The sequence below is a fragment of the Tiliqua scincoides genome, chromosome 5 (assembly GCF_035046505.1).
Source record: "Tiliqua scincoides isolate rTilSci1 chromosome 5, rTilSci1.hap2, whole genome shotgun sequence".
NCBI lineage: Eukaryota > Metazoa > Chordata > Lepidosauria > Squamata > Scincidae > Tiliqua > Tiliqua scincoides.
In genome coordinates, this window is record NC_089825.1 from 111846245 (window position 1) to 111862708 (window position 16464).

At 47.2% G+C, this 16464-nt stretch overlaps 1 protein-coding gene across 1 annotated transcript in view; it reads left to right on the top strand.

Moving 5' to 3' along the window:
* Positions 1–487: 487 nt before the first annotated feature.
* Positions 488–16464, top strand: part of LOC136653183 (uncharacterized) — a 124895-nt gene continuing 108918 nt past the window's right edge. The window contains 9 exon segments of the mRNA XM_066630092.1: positions 488–669; positions 1301–1558; positions 6198–6263; positions 8694–8749; positions 10648–10983; positions 12051–12207; positions 12209–12401; positions 12940–13255; positions 14311–14637. Of these exon segments, the coding sequence (XP_066486189.1) occupies positions 488–669; positions 1301–1558; positions 6198–6263; positions 8694–8749; positions 10648–10983; positions 12051–12207; positions 12209–12401; positions 12940–13255; positions 14311–14637 (1891 nt within the window).

A 16464-nucleotide genomic window follows, 5' to 3' on the forward strand; every position in this document is an offset into this window, starting at 1 on the left:
ATAATGGCCAGTGGGGCACCATTTGTGATTCTAACTGAGGTATCAAGGATGCCAGAGGTGTTTGTAAGGAGATGGGTTGTGGAGAAGCAAGAGTAGCTCCACTTCAAGCCTACTTTAGAAGAGGAGATGGCTTCATCTGGCTGGATAATGTCCAATGCAGGTCAAATAACTCCTAACAACAAATGGGCAGAAATTGAAGTTTCAACAGCAATGGTGACACCTTATCATAAATTATAGTGCCTGTCTGTCTGAACACAAGGGATTGCATTATGTGCCAGAAGTCATTTCTGAACAATATTCAAGGGCAGCTTCACACAGGGTGCATTACCTTACTACAACTGAAAGGTGACTAAGGCATGAATAACATTTTATGATCCGCCCTCGGAGGCTGATGGATTCAAATGGATTCCTAAGGGCTCTGGGGAATTTTCCTGCTGCCAGAGCTGGAGACCCACCCGGCGCTCTGGTCGATCTCTGGAATATGGAGATGGCCAGGGCCCTGGCTGAGATTGCTCCCGAGCGTCCTCTGCCCAGTCGCAGAGTCAGAGCGGCTCCTTGGTTTTCTGAGGAGCTGCGAATGATGAAGCGGCAGGGCAGATGTCTAGAGCATCAGTGGCAAAAGACTCGTACCGAATCTGACCGTACATGGGCTAGGCCCCAGTTGAGAGCGTATTCTAAGGTGGTGGTGGCAGCTAAGAGGGCGTGCCTTTCTGCCACCATTGCATCTGCAGAGAACCGTCCAGCTGAGCTCTTTCATGTGGTCCGTAGCCTTTTACATCTGGCCCCCCCACTGGTGGGGAGGAGCACACGGAGGCTCGCTGTGACGAGTTTGCAAAACACTTGGCAGAGAAGGTCGATCAGATTCGGCATGACTTGGATGCCCTGTGGGCATGTCTAGTGATGCCCCCGGGGCACCTGTCTTTCCTGCTATTTGGGATTCTTTTCAGCTTGTGGAGCCTGAGGATGTGGACAGGATTCTCTGGAGTGTGAGACCTGCTGCTTGCCCGCTTGACCCATGCCCAGCATGGTTAATTAGGGCTGCCCAGGAAGGACTGGCCGAGTGGACGGGGAGGGTGGTGAATTCATCTCTGAGGGAGGGGGTGCTCCCGCCTGCCTTGAAGCAGGCGATGGTTCGCCCCCTCCTGAAGAAGCCCTCCCTGGATCCCACTAATTTAAACAACTTTCGGCCGGTCTCAAACATCCCATTCCTGGGCAAGGTGATTGAGCGGGTGGTGGCGTCCCAGCTTCAGAGGGTACTGGAGGAAACGGATTATCTGGACCCATTCCAATCTGTCTTCAGGCCGGGGTTCGGGACGGAGACTGCCTTGGTCACCTTGGTGGATGACCTTCACCGGGCGATAGACAGGGGGAGTGCAACCCTGTTAGTCCTGCTGGACCTCTCGGCGGCTTTCGACACCATCGACCATGGTGTCCTTCTGGATCAGCTGGCCAGGTTGGGGCTTGGAGGCACTGTTCTGAAGTGGTTCCATTCCTTCCTGGCTGACAGATCCCAGAAGGTGGTGCTGCGGGACACCTGTTCAGCACCCCGACCTCTTAGGTTTGGAGTGCCACAGGGTTCCATCTTATCCCCCATGCTTTTTAACATCTACATGAAGCCGCTGGGAGAGGTCATCTGGGGGTTTGGAGTGGGTTGCCATCAGTATGCTGATGACACCCAGCTTTATCTCTCCTTTCCCCCTGATTCTGAGGAGGCGGTTGGGGTCCTGGATTGCTGTCTGGAGGCGGTTAGGGGCTGGATGTGGGCAAACAAGCTGAAATTAAATCCGGATAAGACAGAGGTGCTCTTGGTTTGGAAATCCACAGCGCAGGTACTGGACTATTGTCCTGCTCTGAATGGGGTTGCACTCCCTCTGAAGGAGCAGGTCCGCAGCTTGGGGGTTCTCCTGGATCCACAGCTGCTCCTGGAGTCCCAGGTGGCGGCGGTGGCCAGGGGAGCCTTTGCTCAGCTTAGGCTAATTCGCCAGCTGCGACTGTACCTGAGCTGCATGGACCTAGCCACAGTGACCCATGCCCTAGAGACATCTAGATTAGATTATTATAATGCGCTCTACGTGGGACTGCCTTTGAAGACAGTCCAGAAATTACAACTAGTACAGAACATGGCTGCTCGTGTGGTTGCCGGGGCACGTTGGTTTGACTCTGTCGAACCGTTGCTTTGGTGGCTACACTGGCTGCCGGTTCTGTTTCGGGCCCAATTCAAAGTGCTGGTTTTTGACTTTTAAAGCCCTTTACGGCTCAGGTCTGGGGTATTTGAGGGACCGCCTCCTTCCCTACAGTCCTGCCTGTGCTCTTAGATCATCTAGGGGGGCCCTTTTGACTGTGCCGCCACTAAGAGATGTGAGAGGGGCGGCGGCCAGGAGGAGGGCCTTCTCGGTGGTGGCCCCTGAACTGTGGAATACCCTCCCCTTAGAATTGAGAACTGCTCCCTTGTTGCTAATATTTCGGCGTGGACTGCAGACCTTTTTATTTCAGAAAGCTTTTAATTGTTGACAGGCTGGCTGGCATTCTTGCTTTTTTATATGAGAATCCTTGGGGTTTGTTTGTTTTTAGATCTTTAATTATTGTTAATTGTTTTAATGATTGTTTTTAATGTTGTATTTTAAATTGTTTGTAAGCTGCCTTGTGTGCTCTTTGGGCAAAAAGGCGGGGTATAAATTAATAACAACAACAACAACAACAACAACCATGTCTCAGATCTACCTGAGAAAGCAATGGCACATTTTCTGTGCTGAGCTAACCTATGTAAGAGGATTCTTATCCCATTTACAAATGAAAGTGTTCTCCAGAGGCCACTGCATCATTCAGGTGTATCTCAGGATGCTCTCATTGGTCAGGGTAGAAGGTGAAGGAACTATGACCACCTACTACCATTAATGAATATCCTTGGGAAGGACTGGTGTTGTTTGGGTCAAGCACAGACTGAGTGCCTCTGCCCATTAGAATGTCCACACAACCAGGTCAGCTCTCAGAACTTCATTGTATATTGACCCAAATAACAGAAGCAGACAAAGAGAATCACATCACCTCTCTGCCCAGTACTCCATTGGTTTACAGGTTGTTGTTGTTGTTGTTGTTATAGAAATTTATATCCCACCTTTCTCATACTGAAGCAAATGTCCAAGGTGGCTTACAAAGCTCCATAACAAAGTACACATAACACAATAGGCAAAAAAATATATATCAAAGAAAGCATTAAAGACGTTCGATTTAACAATAAAAACAGTCATCATGGACATAAGACAACGTTCCCATTGTTCAGTAGCAAGAGTGGGAGAAGCCATCACTACCAGCAATCTATCACAAGCTACCATTACTCTTGTAGTGTGTATGGAGACCCAAAACATCCAGCTGTTCACTTGCTAACCCATTATCTGAAATTTGATTCACCTAGATGTGAATGCAGAGCCAGGTACTACAACTGAGATGAGGATGGTGAATGGTGAAACTAACTGCAGTGGGAGAGTTGAAGTGTTCCATAATGGCCAATGGGGCACCATTTGTGGACATCGGTGGGATATCCATGACGCTACAGTTGTATGTCGGCAGATGGGTTGTGGAAAAGCAAGAGTTCCCCCAATTGCAGCCTACTTTGGATTTGGAACTGGCCCCATCTGGTTAGACTATGTTGAATGCACAGGAACAGAATCAGACCTCAGTCAATGTCTAGTGAAACCTTGGGGAGAGACGGACTGTTATCATTCATCCGACGCTGGTGTTATCTGCTCAGGTAGGTTCCTGAACTTATAGAGTTTGATTAGCAATTTACTTACCAGATACCTTTCCAATGGCCAATGTTCCTTTTGAATTTTCTCTCCCATATGGTATCTAGTGAATGCAAAAAGATACAAATAAAAGATGGAGCATTCCTTTCTGAAACTAGAACAACTCATTCCTAGAATTGTATATCAGACTATGATAATTGCAGTTTAAGGGGAGGGGCATGCTCAATGCCAGTGACCAAGATGGGGCAAATTGGCTGGGAGAGTGGTGCTTTCTCTATCCTTGGAATCCCATCTACAAGTAGAAGGGTCATCCAGATGCCCACTGCATCACTGAGGGGCCCTCTAGGTTTTAAGGGCCAGAGAAACTACCACCACCTGCAACAGAATCTCAGAAGGTGGCAGCACACAAATGGCCTTCCTACAAATACTTGCTTTATAACAGTGCTTGCTTTCAGTCTCCAAGACAACTGAGATTTAAAGCAAATATAATACTTTATCAAGATTAACTGCAATAGAACCCTTCCCATGTTGGCCTCTAGTTTTGCTAGATGAAAATGGCTAAGGTTGGGCTAAGGTGGTCTCCACCTACAATGGGTACAGCCCCCTTCCAGGCCAACCCTTAAAATCTAATCTTCAAATCCACAACTCATTGTTCTCTCTTTCATGCAGAAAGTCAATAATTGGTTTCCAATTCTTCATAAAATTTTCTGCTGATTTCTCTTTAAGTAAGGTTGTCAGTTTGTCCATTTCTGCAAAGTCCATAACCTTTGTCCACCATTCTTCTATTGGCGGAATATTGCGCATAAAGTCAGATAGCCTTCTTGATTGCACAGCTTTCAAAGGAGCCTTGGAGAACAGCATCAGTCCTCAGTGAATGCCCTGCAAGGATTACAACTACAATGAAGATACTAGTGTTGTATGTTCAGATAGGTTTGTGATTCTAGAGAGATGGATCGATACTGCAACGGCCTAAACCGGATCCTATCCCCTCTTTAGCAGACTCCCTGCCTCCTTTCTCCCCTTGAACAACTCCCAGCTAAAGAGTTTATGCAGGTTCAAGGAAACAATTGCAGATCAGGACACTTATGGAGGGGCAAGAGGATTTAAATCACCTTTCTCCTTCAAAGCCCCCCTCCAATCCCCCACCACCCCCTGCTGGGTACAGTGTGCTCCTTTTGGGCGCAGTTGCACCAGTAAGGGGGGGGGGAAGGCTAGGATTGGGCTATAAGATGATGAAATCCTCCCAAGGATTGCTGAAAAGGGTATTGTGTGAGTTCCTTCTCAGGCCACATGGGTGAAGTGGTTTTCCTAACCTTTTCTGTTAGATATGTCATCAGGGTTTGGTCAACTAGGGCACTCTGGAAGGGGTCAGGCCTATCAGATGACCCAACTAGCTACTCCAAATCCTGAACCCTCCAGTACAGGAGGCAATTGTAAGGTAAATACTAGAGGGCATTTGCCCCACCGCTGAGTCCAACACCCCACCCTGAGAACATCCTAGTAAGGCCCCTTGTATTGAAAATCCCTGCCTTTTCTCTCTTTGTTTGCCATTTTTCCCCCATCTATTATTGACATTTCTAGCATCCTAGAGGTTTCTGTGGTATCCTAGTATTTTTAAAATGCTGCTGAATCATCCAGATCCTTTGTTCTTGGTCTTCTTCTTCCCCAACTGACTGGTAAAAAAAGAACTGGGTTTTGAACCATTGGATTGTGGGTTTTTTTAAAGAGCAGTCCCACATACACTGTGTTGCAGTAATTCAGTTGAATGATGGAGGCATGGTGAACCATGGCCTGGTTTGCTTGAGTCAGATCCAGGTGCCGTTGACACATCAGCTTAAGCTGGCCAAAAGGAATCAGGCACAGTAGACAGCTGTACATAAAAGAGTGCAAATCCAGAATAACTGTCAAACTTTAAACCTGCTCCTTCAAAAGGGGTGGGGTGGGAATCTTATTCACAGCAGGCTGAAACACCATCAATCACAGTGCAATCCTAAAGCGCTGGCTTTGCTGGCACAGCCGCTATGCTGCACAAGCCGAGAAGGTTGCAAATGTGGCGTAAAGAAGGTTTGTGGCACCTGGAGAGCAAGCAGCACTGGCGGGGAGGCCTCCACTGTATCTTGCCTCCTGTCCTGGCCTGAACATGCTCAACAGGAGCATGGAGATCCCCAAGACTGCATGCTGGAGATCCCCAAGATCTAATGAGACATTCAGCTCCTTGCCCTGGGGAAAGCCACACCAGCAACAATGGGGCAATTTGGACCTGGAACTGCTAAATAGCTGGCAGAAGTCCACCATGCCTCCATCGGGGTATCGGGCCCACGACTGGGGCTAGAATACTGCATGCAGCAGCATTATCAATCCTGCTGCTCTCTGCTCTAATCTGCCAACCCCACCCCACCCCCATCGCTCCCCTCCCCCATACTGTTGCGCCCTTTCATAACCTCCCCCCCCCAGCATTGCTAGCAGCAACACATACGTGCTCTGGCACGTGCTGGATCCTGTACTGGTGCTGGCAGAAAGGTGAGGTGTTCCTGCCAGTGCTACTACTACACTGTTACACATTTTGTGACAGCTTGATCCAACGGAGTGCATGCTCCGTTGGTGCGGGGGGGGGGACAGGATGGGGGTGTAATTTGAGCAAGCTATCTCTGGCCCATAGTCACCACATAGAAATCCAAGAGCAAACTGGGTTGAAGAATACTCCCAATGTGTGAGTCTGATATTTCAAGGAGAGTACAACCCTTAGCATAGCAGGCTGGCATCCTAGCACCTAGTCCAAAGATTTTTTTATAAGAAAACCTCTATGATGCCTGAATTTAATTTCAGTTTGTTCACCTACATGCAACACTTATCGACTCACTCTCTGTGATGTGATTTACCTAGGAGCCACTTTGAAGTCAGACACTGTTTGGATTCGGCTTGTGAACGGTACAAATAACTGCAGTGGGAGAGTTGAAGCGCTCCATGATGGCCAGTGGGGCACCGTTTGTGATAATATATGGGACATGAGGGAAGCCAGAGTTGTGTGCCACCAGTTGGGTTGTGGAGAAGCAAGAACAGCCCCAATTGGAGCCCACTTTGGAGGAGGATCTGGTCCCATCTGGCTTGATATTCTCTATTGCGATGGAACTGAATCAGTCCTCTATCAATGCCTAGGAAGATTCTGGGAATCAAGAAACTGCGACCATGGAAAAGATGCTGGTGTTATATGCTCAGGTACTTCCATGAACTTGTTGAACTTGAGTGTCCTTGCCCTGAGCGGTTCTCATAGATTTATCACAGAGACCCACTTTTTAGAATGAGAATCTGTCAAGGCCTACCGGAAGTGATGTCATGACCAGAAGTGACATCATCAAGCGGGAGCATTTTTAACAATCCTAAGCTACAGTCCTACCCACACTTACCTAGGAGTAAGTCCCATTTACTATCATTGTTAATAGAATATACATAGTAGCTTCTTAAAAGTACAGGTCTGTAACACTTCCCCAAATGCAGTCACATACCATGGTAGCATCTAATATATTAAAAATAAAATATTGAAAAGAATGTGAACCCACTGAAATTGGTTCATAACCCAGCTAATGGGTCCCAACCCACAGTTTGAGAAACACTGCTCAATAGTGTCAATGGTAAAGAATTTACCTGCCACTTGTACATCCATGAGTAAAGTTCCATCCAGTGACCCTGATCTTTTAAAAGAAGTACAGCTCCTATTCACAGGCTAATAGACTTCTTTACCACCAGTCCCACTGCCTTATCTCCTCTCTCAGCAGTGCATCTTCCAATCTGGACAGCACAAGAGGGGATCATGTTCATCATCCAATCTGTTCTAGTCTGTTTGGATTAGTACCAATAGAAAAGGAGGTTGGAAGTGGCCATCTTCTTGAATGTGCTTCTAAGAATAGGATCATGTGAATCCCTCCTTCTTTACCATCTACACAGTCATGATTCTTGGCAGTCATGCTGAAGTTGAAAGATAAGCTTTCTTGCTTTGCCCTGCCGGCTTGCTGCTTCTTCTAGGCAAGCACTTTGGTCAGCCTTATGGCTGGACCCCAAGTCAGTACATCTGCTGTCTAGGCAAATGTTGGTCTTGGCCAAATTTACGTTCTGCTTTTCACACACAGTGAGCTCTACATTTGCTGAATGAAACTCTAAAATATGATTAACCTAGGTGGGACTTCGGAGTCTGATGATGCATTTGAGATCCGACTTGTGAATGGTCCAAGTAACTGCAGTGGGAGAGTTGAAGTGTTCCATAATGGCCTATGGGGCAACATTTGTGACGATCACTGGGATATCAAAGAAACCACAGTTGTATGCCAGGAGTTGGGGTGTGGTGAAGCAAGAGCAGCAACCTCTGGAGACCCCTTTGGAAATGGCGCTGGTCCCGTCTGGCTGTATAACGTTCGTTGCACAGGGAAAGAATCAAGCCTCAGTCTTTGTCCAGCATGGGCATGGGGAGAACATTCCTGCAATTCGAGAAGAGATATTGGTGCTGTGTGCTCAGGTAGGTTTGTGACTCTAAAGACATGGACACTTTATCAAATGACTTTCCTATGGATGGTATTTCACCTGAACCTTCTCTGCCATGTGGAGCTTTGTAGGTTCAAGTTCTATCAGTAAAAACACAAGGAGTTGCACTATCTACAAGGAATAATTCCGGAACAGTCTTTCAGGGCAGCCCCCAAAAGATCATTCTAGAACTAATTGAAAGGTTACCAAGGTATCAGAATCTTCACCAGAGCAGTGCTGTCTGCAGCAGAGACATTGTGTCACCACTTCCTCCAGAGGATGATGATGACAATGGCAGTGGTTTCTCAATCATGCTGCTACTCCCTTCATTCTTCTTTGGAGGCTCTTGTTCAGCGATGCCCCTCCCATTCATCCATGTTGAACCCTTCACTTGCTGTCCCTGTTTCTGAAATATGATTTACCTAATTGCAACTTTAGACACTGCCATTGGAAGTCAGACACTGCCATTGAAATCCAGTTTGTGAACGGTTCAAGTAACTGTAGTGGAAGTGTTCCATAATGGCCAGTGGAGCACCATTTGTGATAATCACACAGGCCAACACACATTTTGCTTCCTTAAACGTTATACCAATTCCTGGGTATATTTGGGGTGCCGATTCCAAAAATGGCATCTGTTCTTCCCTGTTGTTGGCATCCTTCAGTCTCGGAGGACTATGGTGTCACGCTCTGAATGGTGGTTCTGGAACAAAGTGTCCTCTCCAGTGCGCGAAGCCTGGGTAAAGTAGGTATGGAGGATGGGCTGTTACCCATGCAGCAAATCCCCCCTCTCCACGTCGCTGAAATGGTCCAATGGAAAGACAGAGGCCAATACGGTTGGTTCCAGCAGCGTCACAGGAGTTGCCAGAACGTGACTGTGTTCAGCCATGAACTGCCTCAGGGACTCCGGCTCCGGATTTTGCCTCGAGGTTGACTTCTGAAGCCTTTTCCATAACTGGATGTAGCCACAAGGCAGTGGAGGTTTGGGATCAGAGTTTTCCTTCTCTCAGATGAGCTGCCTTCCCAGGCTGACGAGTCCCATCTACCCGATGGCTGTTTAGTCGCCTCTTACGACAAGTACAGCCAAACTGAGGGCCTATTCTTATCCCCAGCCCCCAGGGGACAAGCCTACACCATGGCTTCCTCATGAGGAAGCTGCTTGAACCATTCACTAATGAGGCTATACTGTATCTCCAAAACTAGACATGATAGGGCAAAACGGATGCCATTTTTCGAATCGGCACCCCAAATTCATGTCAAACCACCATAAATTTTTGGGAAAAACTTTTCTGACCCTCAATTTTGTAGGCCTGTGTAATTTAGGGCGCAATCCTAACCCACTTTCCAGCACCGACATAAGGGCAATGCAGCTCTGAGGGAAGGGAAGAAACATTCCCTTACTTTGAGGAGTCCTCTGTGAGTGCCACCCAACTGCAGGATGCAGCACATATCCCATTGGCACTGCTATGCTAGTGCTGGAAAATTGGTTAGAATTTGGGCCTTAGGCAGTAGGGAAGCTAGAATTGTATGCCAGCAGATGGGTTGTGGAATGGTACAGAGATGGGGTATAGAGATGGGGTATAGAGCTAGAGGTATAGAGCTATGGCAGGACAGTGCTATCATAAGGTTGCTGAAGAGCTTGTGGATAATTCTAGGACTGGCCCTTACATGTCACATTGAGGTCTCTCTCTCTCTCTCTCTCTCTCTCTCTCTCTCTCTCTCTCTCTCACACACACACACACACACACACACACACACACACACACACACAAGTGAGACACCAGCCCCATTGTATACCCCACCACCACCAGCACCGATGCAGCCGCACCAAAAAGTCATACACTGCATCACGTAGTGGGGAGGGCAACATGAAGGCAAATGGAAGGTATGTATTACCTCCATGTAAGCCTTGGAGCCACCTATGGGTCTCCTTGTACTTATACCACCTCTTTTGGCAGCATTTTCACAACTGGACTCGTCATGATTCAAGTGTTCATCCCTCCTGGTCAGTCCAGCACAATAATGCCTGAAGTACATTCCGGAACGCATTCCTGAAAGGGCATCAAGGGTAACCCCACACTGAGAGATGACAAAGGCGTGTTTAACCTGGGTGGGTCTACCTGAGAAAGGAACAACAGAAGTTGCATGCCAGCCTAAACTGGGCAAGAAGATGCTGGCCCATGTCAAAACCCAGGAGCACAGTTTGTTCCAGGAGTACTCCCAATCTGTGCATCTGATCCTCTAGGGGAGCACAGTCACATTCAAGCAGACTTGCACATTGACAGTGTGCCTCTTGAGCAGGAAATCCTCTGATGTCTGAATTTGATTTCACCTTATTTCCCCACACTCAGCTGTGCACTTACTGACCATTTCTCTGAAACTTGATCTCCCTTAGGTGCGACTTTAGAGTCAAATACAGACCCTACGATCAGGCTAGTGAACGGTTCCACTAACTGCAGTGGGAGAGTGGAAGTGTTCCATGATGGCCAGTGGGGCACCATTTGTGATGATCAATGGGACATGAAGGAAGCCAGAGTTGAATGCCAGCAGACGGGTTGTGGAGAAGCAAGATCAGCCCCAAGGGGAGCCCAGTTTGGAAATGGAACTGGCCTCATCTGGCTGGATGATGTCCGCTGCACAGGGAGAGAATCATCCCTCAGTAAATGCACAGCAAGGCCTTGGGGATCCAATGACCGCAATTACTTTCAAGATGCCGGTGTTATTTGCTCAGGTAGGTTTCCAAACCTACAGCAGTTCATTGACATTTTTCCAGGTCAGTGGCATTCTCAGAGAGGGGTACAGTACTACATTTTGCAGGGTGCCTCAATGTGCCATGTAAACTGCCCTTCCCCTTTGCCGCCAGAGCCATTCTGGGCATTTCTGAACAAGGGTACATTTCTAAACAGGGTACGCTACTGTACTGCAGTTGAAAGGTGACAGGCAGCCCAATCCGATGCTGCCCAGAGCACGGGGCTGCCATGGTGCTAAAAATGGCTGCTGCTGCATCCTGAGCATACTTTGAGAGAAGGGGACTTTCATCCCCTTCCCCCGGGTAAGGCGAGTAGTGCCTCAATGGGGCTACTCGATTCTATGGCAACTCTTGGCTCACTGTAGAATCAAGAGCCTCTGTGTTGGTTGCTGAACCCAACACGGAGGCTCAGGATCCAGTGGAACAGAGCTCCACCTGTCCTGCCTCCCTCCAGCCCTACTCCCTCCCCCAAACGTCTCCTCCCAGCCTCCCCCCACACCCCCACCTACTGAGCAACCACTAAAGCACCAGTGAGCTAGCACAGATGCTCCACTGGTGCTAGGACCTCGCAAACATGCTTTATGGCACATTTGAGACAGTGCACGCTGGTGGTAAGCCAGTGTGCACTGTTTAGGATTGGGCCCAAATAGCACAATCATGTGCATGTCTATTCAGAAGTAAGCCCCATTGTCTTCAGTGGGGGTTCCTTTCAGGTGAGTATAGTATTTGAGGCTAAAGCATGGTGAAGAAGGTTGGGGCTATCTGAGACAGAAACAATACAGTTTGTATGTCAGCCTAATTTGAGCAAGCTATCTCTGGCCCACTGCGGACACGTAGTAACCAAGAACAAAGCTGGATGCAAAAGTATTCCTGATCTGTGAGTCTGATATTTCAAGGGCAGTAAAATTTGCTTTGCAGGCTGCCACACTGGCACTGAGTTAGTAAGTTCCTGATCAAAATTCTCTGTCATGTCTGAATTTATTCCATTTTGTTCGGCTACATCCTACACTTCGCTTGCTGACTTGCTCTCTGTGATGTGATTTACTTAGGAACTGCTTTGCAGCCAGACACTAATTTGGAGATCCGACTTGTAAATGGTCCAAGTAACTGCAGTGGGAGAGTTGAACTATTCTTTAGTGGCCAATGGGGTACCATTTGTGATGACAACTGGGATATCAGGGAAGCCAGAGTTGTATGCCAGCAGATGAGAAGCAAGAGCAGCTCCAGGTGGGGCCCACTTTGGACGAGGAAGCAGCTTCGAATGGCTGGATTTTCTCCGCTGCTCAGGGACAGAATCATTCATCCAAGCGTGCCCAGCAACGTATTGGGGATCACTGCAATGGAGATATGATATCTGCAATCAAGGCGGTAATGCTGGTGTTGTGTGTTCAGGTACTTCCATGAACTTTTTGAGCTTGAATGATATTTTGCCAGAATAATTACCATGGCAATGTTCCTTCTAGACGTGTTCCCCAAGTTGTAATCTCATAGGCACGAGGGACTGGAGGTAAAGTTGTAGCATTTGTTTCTGAATACAGCATAACCAAACTTTGGTACAGCATTTCATACTATGGTTTTTGCATGGCTTGTTCTGTAGGCAGGAGTGTGCCCTTGTCCTCTATAGTCCCCATGGTGAAAACTATACCTGCCACCTGTACATCTAGGAGCAAAGCTGCATCCATTAATATTCCCAGACTGTGACCCTGATCTTTTAAAAGGAGTACAGCCCCCATTTACACAGGCTGACAAGCTTCTTCACAACCAGTCTCGCTGCCTTATCCCCTCTCTCACTAGCATATCTTCCAATCCGGGCAGCACAAGAGGGGATCATGGTCAAAATCCAGACCTCTCTGGCCTGTTTGGCTCAGTACCAGCAGAAAAGGAGTTTGGAAGTGGGCCATCTTCTTGATTAACCTAGGTGGGACTTTGGAGCCTGACAGTGCCTTTGAGATCCGGCTTGTGAACGGCCCAAGTAACTGCAGTGGGAGAGTTGAAGTGTTCCATAATGACCTATGGGGCACCATTTGTGGTGATGACTGGGATCTCAAGGAAGCCACAGTTGTATGCCAGCAGATGGGTTGTGGAGAAGCAAGAGATGCCCCAGTTGGAGCTCACTTTGGAAGAGGAGACGGTCCCATTTGGCTGGATAATGTCCATTGCACAGGGAATGAATCAACCCTCCATCTTTGTCTGGCAAGGCCATGGGGAGAACATGATTGTAGTCACAGAGAAGATGCTGCTGTTGTGTGCTCAGGTAGGTTTGTGACTCTAAAGATATGGTTTGAGACTAAGTTGGAATATACTTATACATGCAGGAGCAAAGCTGCTTCCATGAATATTCTCAGACTTTGACCCTAATCTTTTGAAAAGCGTACAATCCCCTTTCATAGCAGGTTGACATGCTTCTTCACTACCAGTCCATTGCCTTATCTCCTCTCTTACCAGTGTAACTTCTGATATGGCCAGCAAGGGACTTCAAGTTCTGTCTGTCAGAACAACAAGGATTTGCCTTATGTATTAGGTATGAGTTCTGAACAATCTTCAAGGGCAGCCCCAAATAGAGTGTTTTCCATTAAGCTGAAAAGTTTCTAAGGCATGTTTAACTAGGGAGAGGACTGTCCAACCCAGATTGTGCAGTTTCTCTGCCAGCCCAATCTGAGCAAGAGGATTGTCACTCATAACTGCAACCTAGATATCCAAGAACAAAGCTGGATACAGGAGTATTCCTAAACTGATTCTCCAAGGTGAGTACCATCCCACCTGCAGACCATCACTGAGACTGAGAACAAACCTGCAAAAAGTCACATGGAAGTTAGCATTTCCCGTGTCGGTAACGAGCACATTTTGATGCAAAACCCATGTGGGTTGCCTTATGATTGCATCTACAAAGTGCAGGTTTATGCTATTCTTTACACAGTCAGTGAAATGGAAAAGTTTCATAACCTTTGTACTGTCCAATACTTATTACATATCTCTTGAACATGGGCAAATCCTTGGTGTAAACTCTCTCCCCTTCTGGGAGAGGTGCTGCTGGGTTACATGCAGACACAGGAAGGATGATTGACATTACTGAAGGAGGGACTACCACAGGTTTCCCCCAGAGATTAACCCATGGATTGAACTCCTGGTTGACAATTCCATATGGGTTGAAAGTGACAGATGTGCTATCCCACAGATTAAGTGCACATTGGGGTCAATAGGGCTCCTTGAATAGGAAAATCTCTTTCATGACTGAATTCCATTTCAACTTGTTGATTCACAACTAGCTCTTGTTTTTCTGACCCTCACTCTGCAATATGATTTACATAGGTGTGTCAAACGCAAGTACTGGAATCCGTCTTATGAACAGTCCAAGTAACTGTAGTGGGAGAGTTGAAGTGTTCCATGATGGCCAGTGGGGCACCGTTTGTGATAATAACTGGGACATGAATGAAGCCAGAGTCATATGCCAGGAGATGGGTTGTGGAGAAGCAAGAGCAGCCCAATCTGGAGCTGCCTTTGGGCATGGAACTGGTCCCATCTGGCTGGATGACGTCCACTGCACCGGAACAGAATCAGCCCTCAGTCAGTGCCCAGCAAATCGCTGGGAAGATCATAATTGCAACCATGGAGAAGATGCTGGTGTTGTTTGCTCAGGTAGGCTTGTGGCTCGAAAGAGATGGATTGTAACTTTGCCAGGCACTGGCATTGCTGGAGAGGGTACAAAACACTAAGTTTCTTCAGTCTTCTTTACTTATAAGCCTGACCACTGGTGTAAAAAGGCCTTCCTAGCCTCTAGAGCCAGCTGCAACTGCAAAAGCTCCAGGAACCCACCTACCACCCCCACCCCCGTCCAGGAATGCCAGTGTTGCAAAATAAATTGTCTATAGTTAACATTTCTCCTGAACCTTTCTCCCCCATGTGATGCCCAGTAGATGCAAGAGGATATGAGTAAAGATCATAGAATTATACAATTGTAAGGGTTCCACAATGTCATCTAGTCCAACCCCCTACCTCTACTAGGAAAACCTCCTAGACCATCTCTAGCTAGTGCCTGTTACGCCTCTGCTTGTAGATTCCTGTTGAGGGATAATCCACTACCTCCTTTGGCAATCTGCTCCATGGCCAAACCACCCTGACCATAAAGAATCTCTTCCCGATGTTCAGACGGAATCTTCTCTCTTGCGGTTTGTACCCAAATTTGTTCCTCCTTCCATACAACAGTCCATTAGGTATTTGAAAAGTGGTATCATATCCCCTCTCACCCTTCTTTTCTTCAGACTAAACATTCCAAGTTCCCTCACATAGTGCACTTGGATGGTGCATTTGACTGCTCCAGTTAGGGTGACAGAGGTGGAGCAATTCAGCTGGAAGAGTTGCTGTACCTCTGTGCTTGCATCCCATGTACATATAAGAGTGTATTCCCGACTGCCACTGCATTTTCAAGGGTCCTATAGTGATGCTCCTGGTAGTTAGTATGGAGGATGAGAGAAAGGGTTAACCCACCCAGAGCAGGCTGACATTCTGATTAACTGCTGATGCTATCCTACCTCTTTTCTCACCAGTGCATCTTCAAAACTGGCCAGCAGTATTGGTGTAGGAAGTTTTCCTATGAGACATTAGACTCAATATTTGAGAGTTTAAATGTGAACCCTCCATTCTCCTACATAAATATTTAACCCTGGCCTTTCTCATTCTCTATCATTTTTTTTCAGGCAATGATTTGAGTTCCTTTCATTGGTCTCCCTGGGTTCCTACTGCCTGTGTGTTGCTGGCACTGGTCCTTCTAACTATCGGAGGTATTATTTGGTATCGCCAATCTAAATGGAAAGGTATTCTAATGACTGGCCTGTTGAGAATGTTTTTTTTAAAATTATAATACATTGGCTAGAAATTACAGTCATACTGTATGTCAGTCGCTCCCAAATTGATGGGTCATGACCCACAAACTTGGAAAACACTTGTCCCTGATCTTTTAAGGGCAAGGAGGGTGGGAAGGCGGCAACACAAACCCCAGGATTGCATTGCTGCCAGAGGGGGGTTAACACTTACCTGGGGGAGAGCTGGCCTCAAAGGGGTGAGGGGAGCCCTGAAGACACCTTTGCAGGGCTCCCCAAGCCTCTGTAACGCTAAAAAAAAAAAAGCAATCGAAAACTACTTCCTGTTTTCAATTGAAAACTGGAAGTGGTTTTCGATTGTGTTTTTTACTTTAACAGAGGCTTCGGGTTTTCAATCACTGATTCATACATGAATTGATCACCAAAAATTAGCTATTGGTGGGTCTTTCACAGTCAACTAGCAACCTCCCTTCCTGCCTTGCTGGCTCTGCAAGGTATTCTGGAGCACTACTTGCCTTTTTCTGCCATTATTCAATTACCCAGCACCCCCCAATAAAGACACAGGCAAGGGCATATGGTACAAAGGGCCACTTTATTAACTATTTAAATATACTTCAGATTGCAACAGGGCCTAACAAATAAGTCA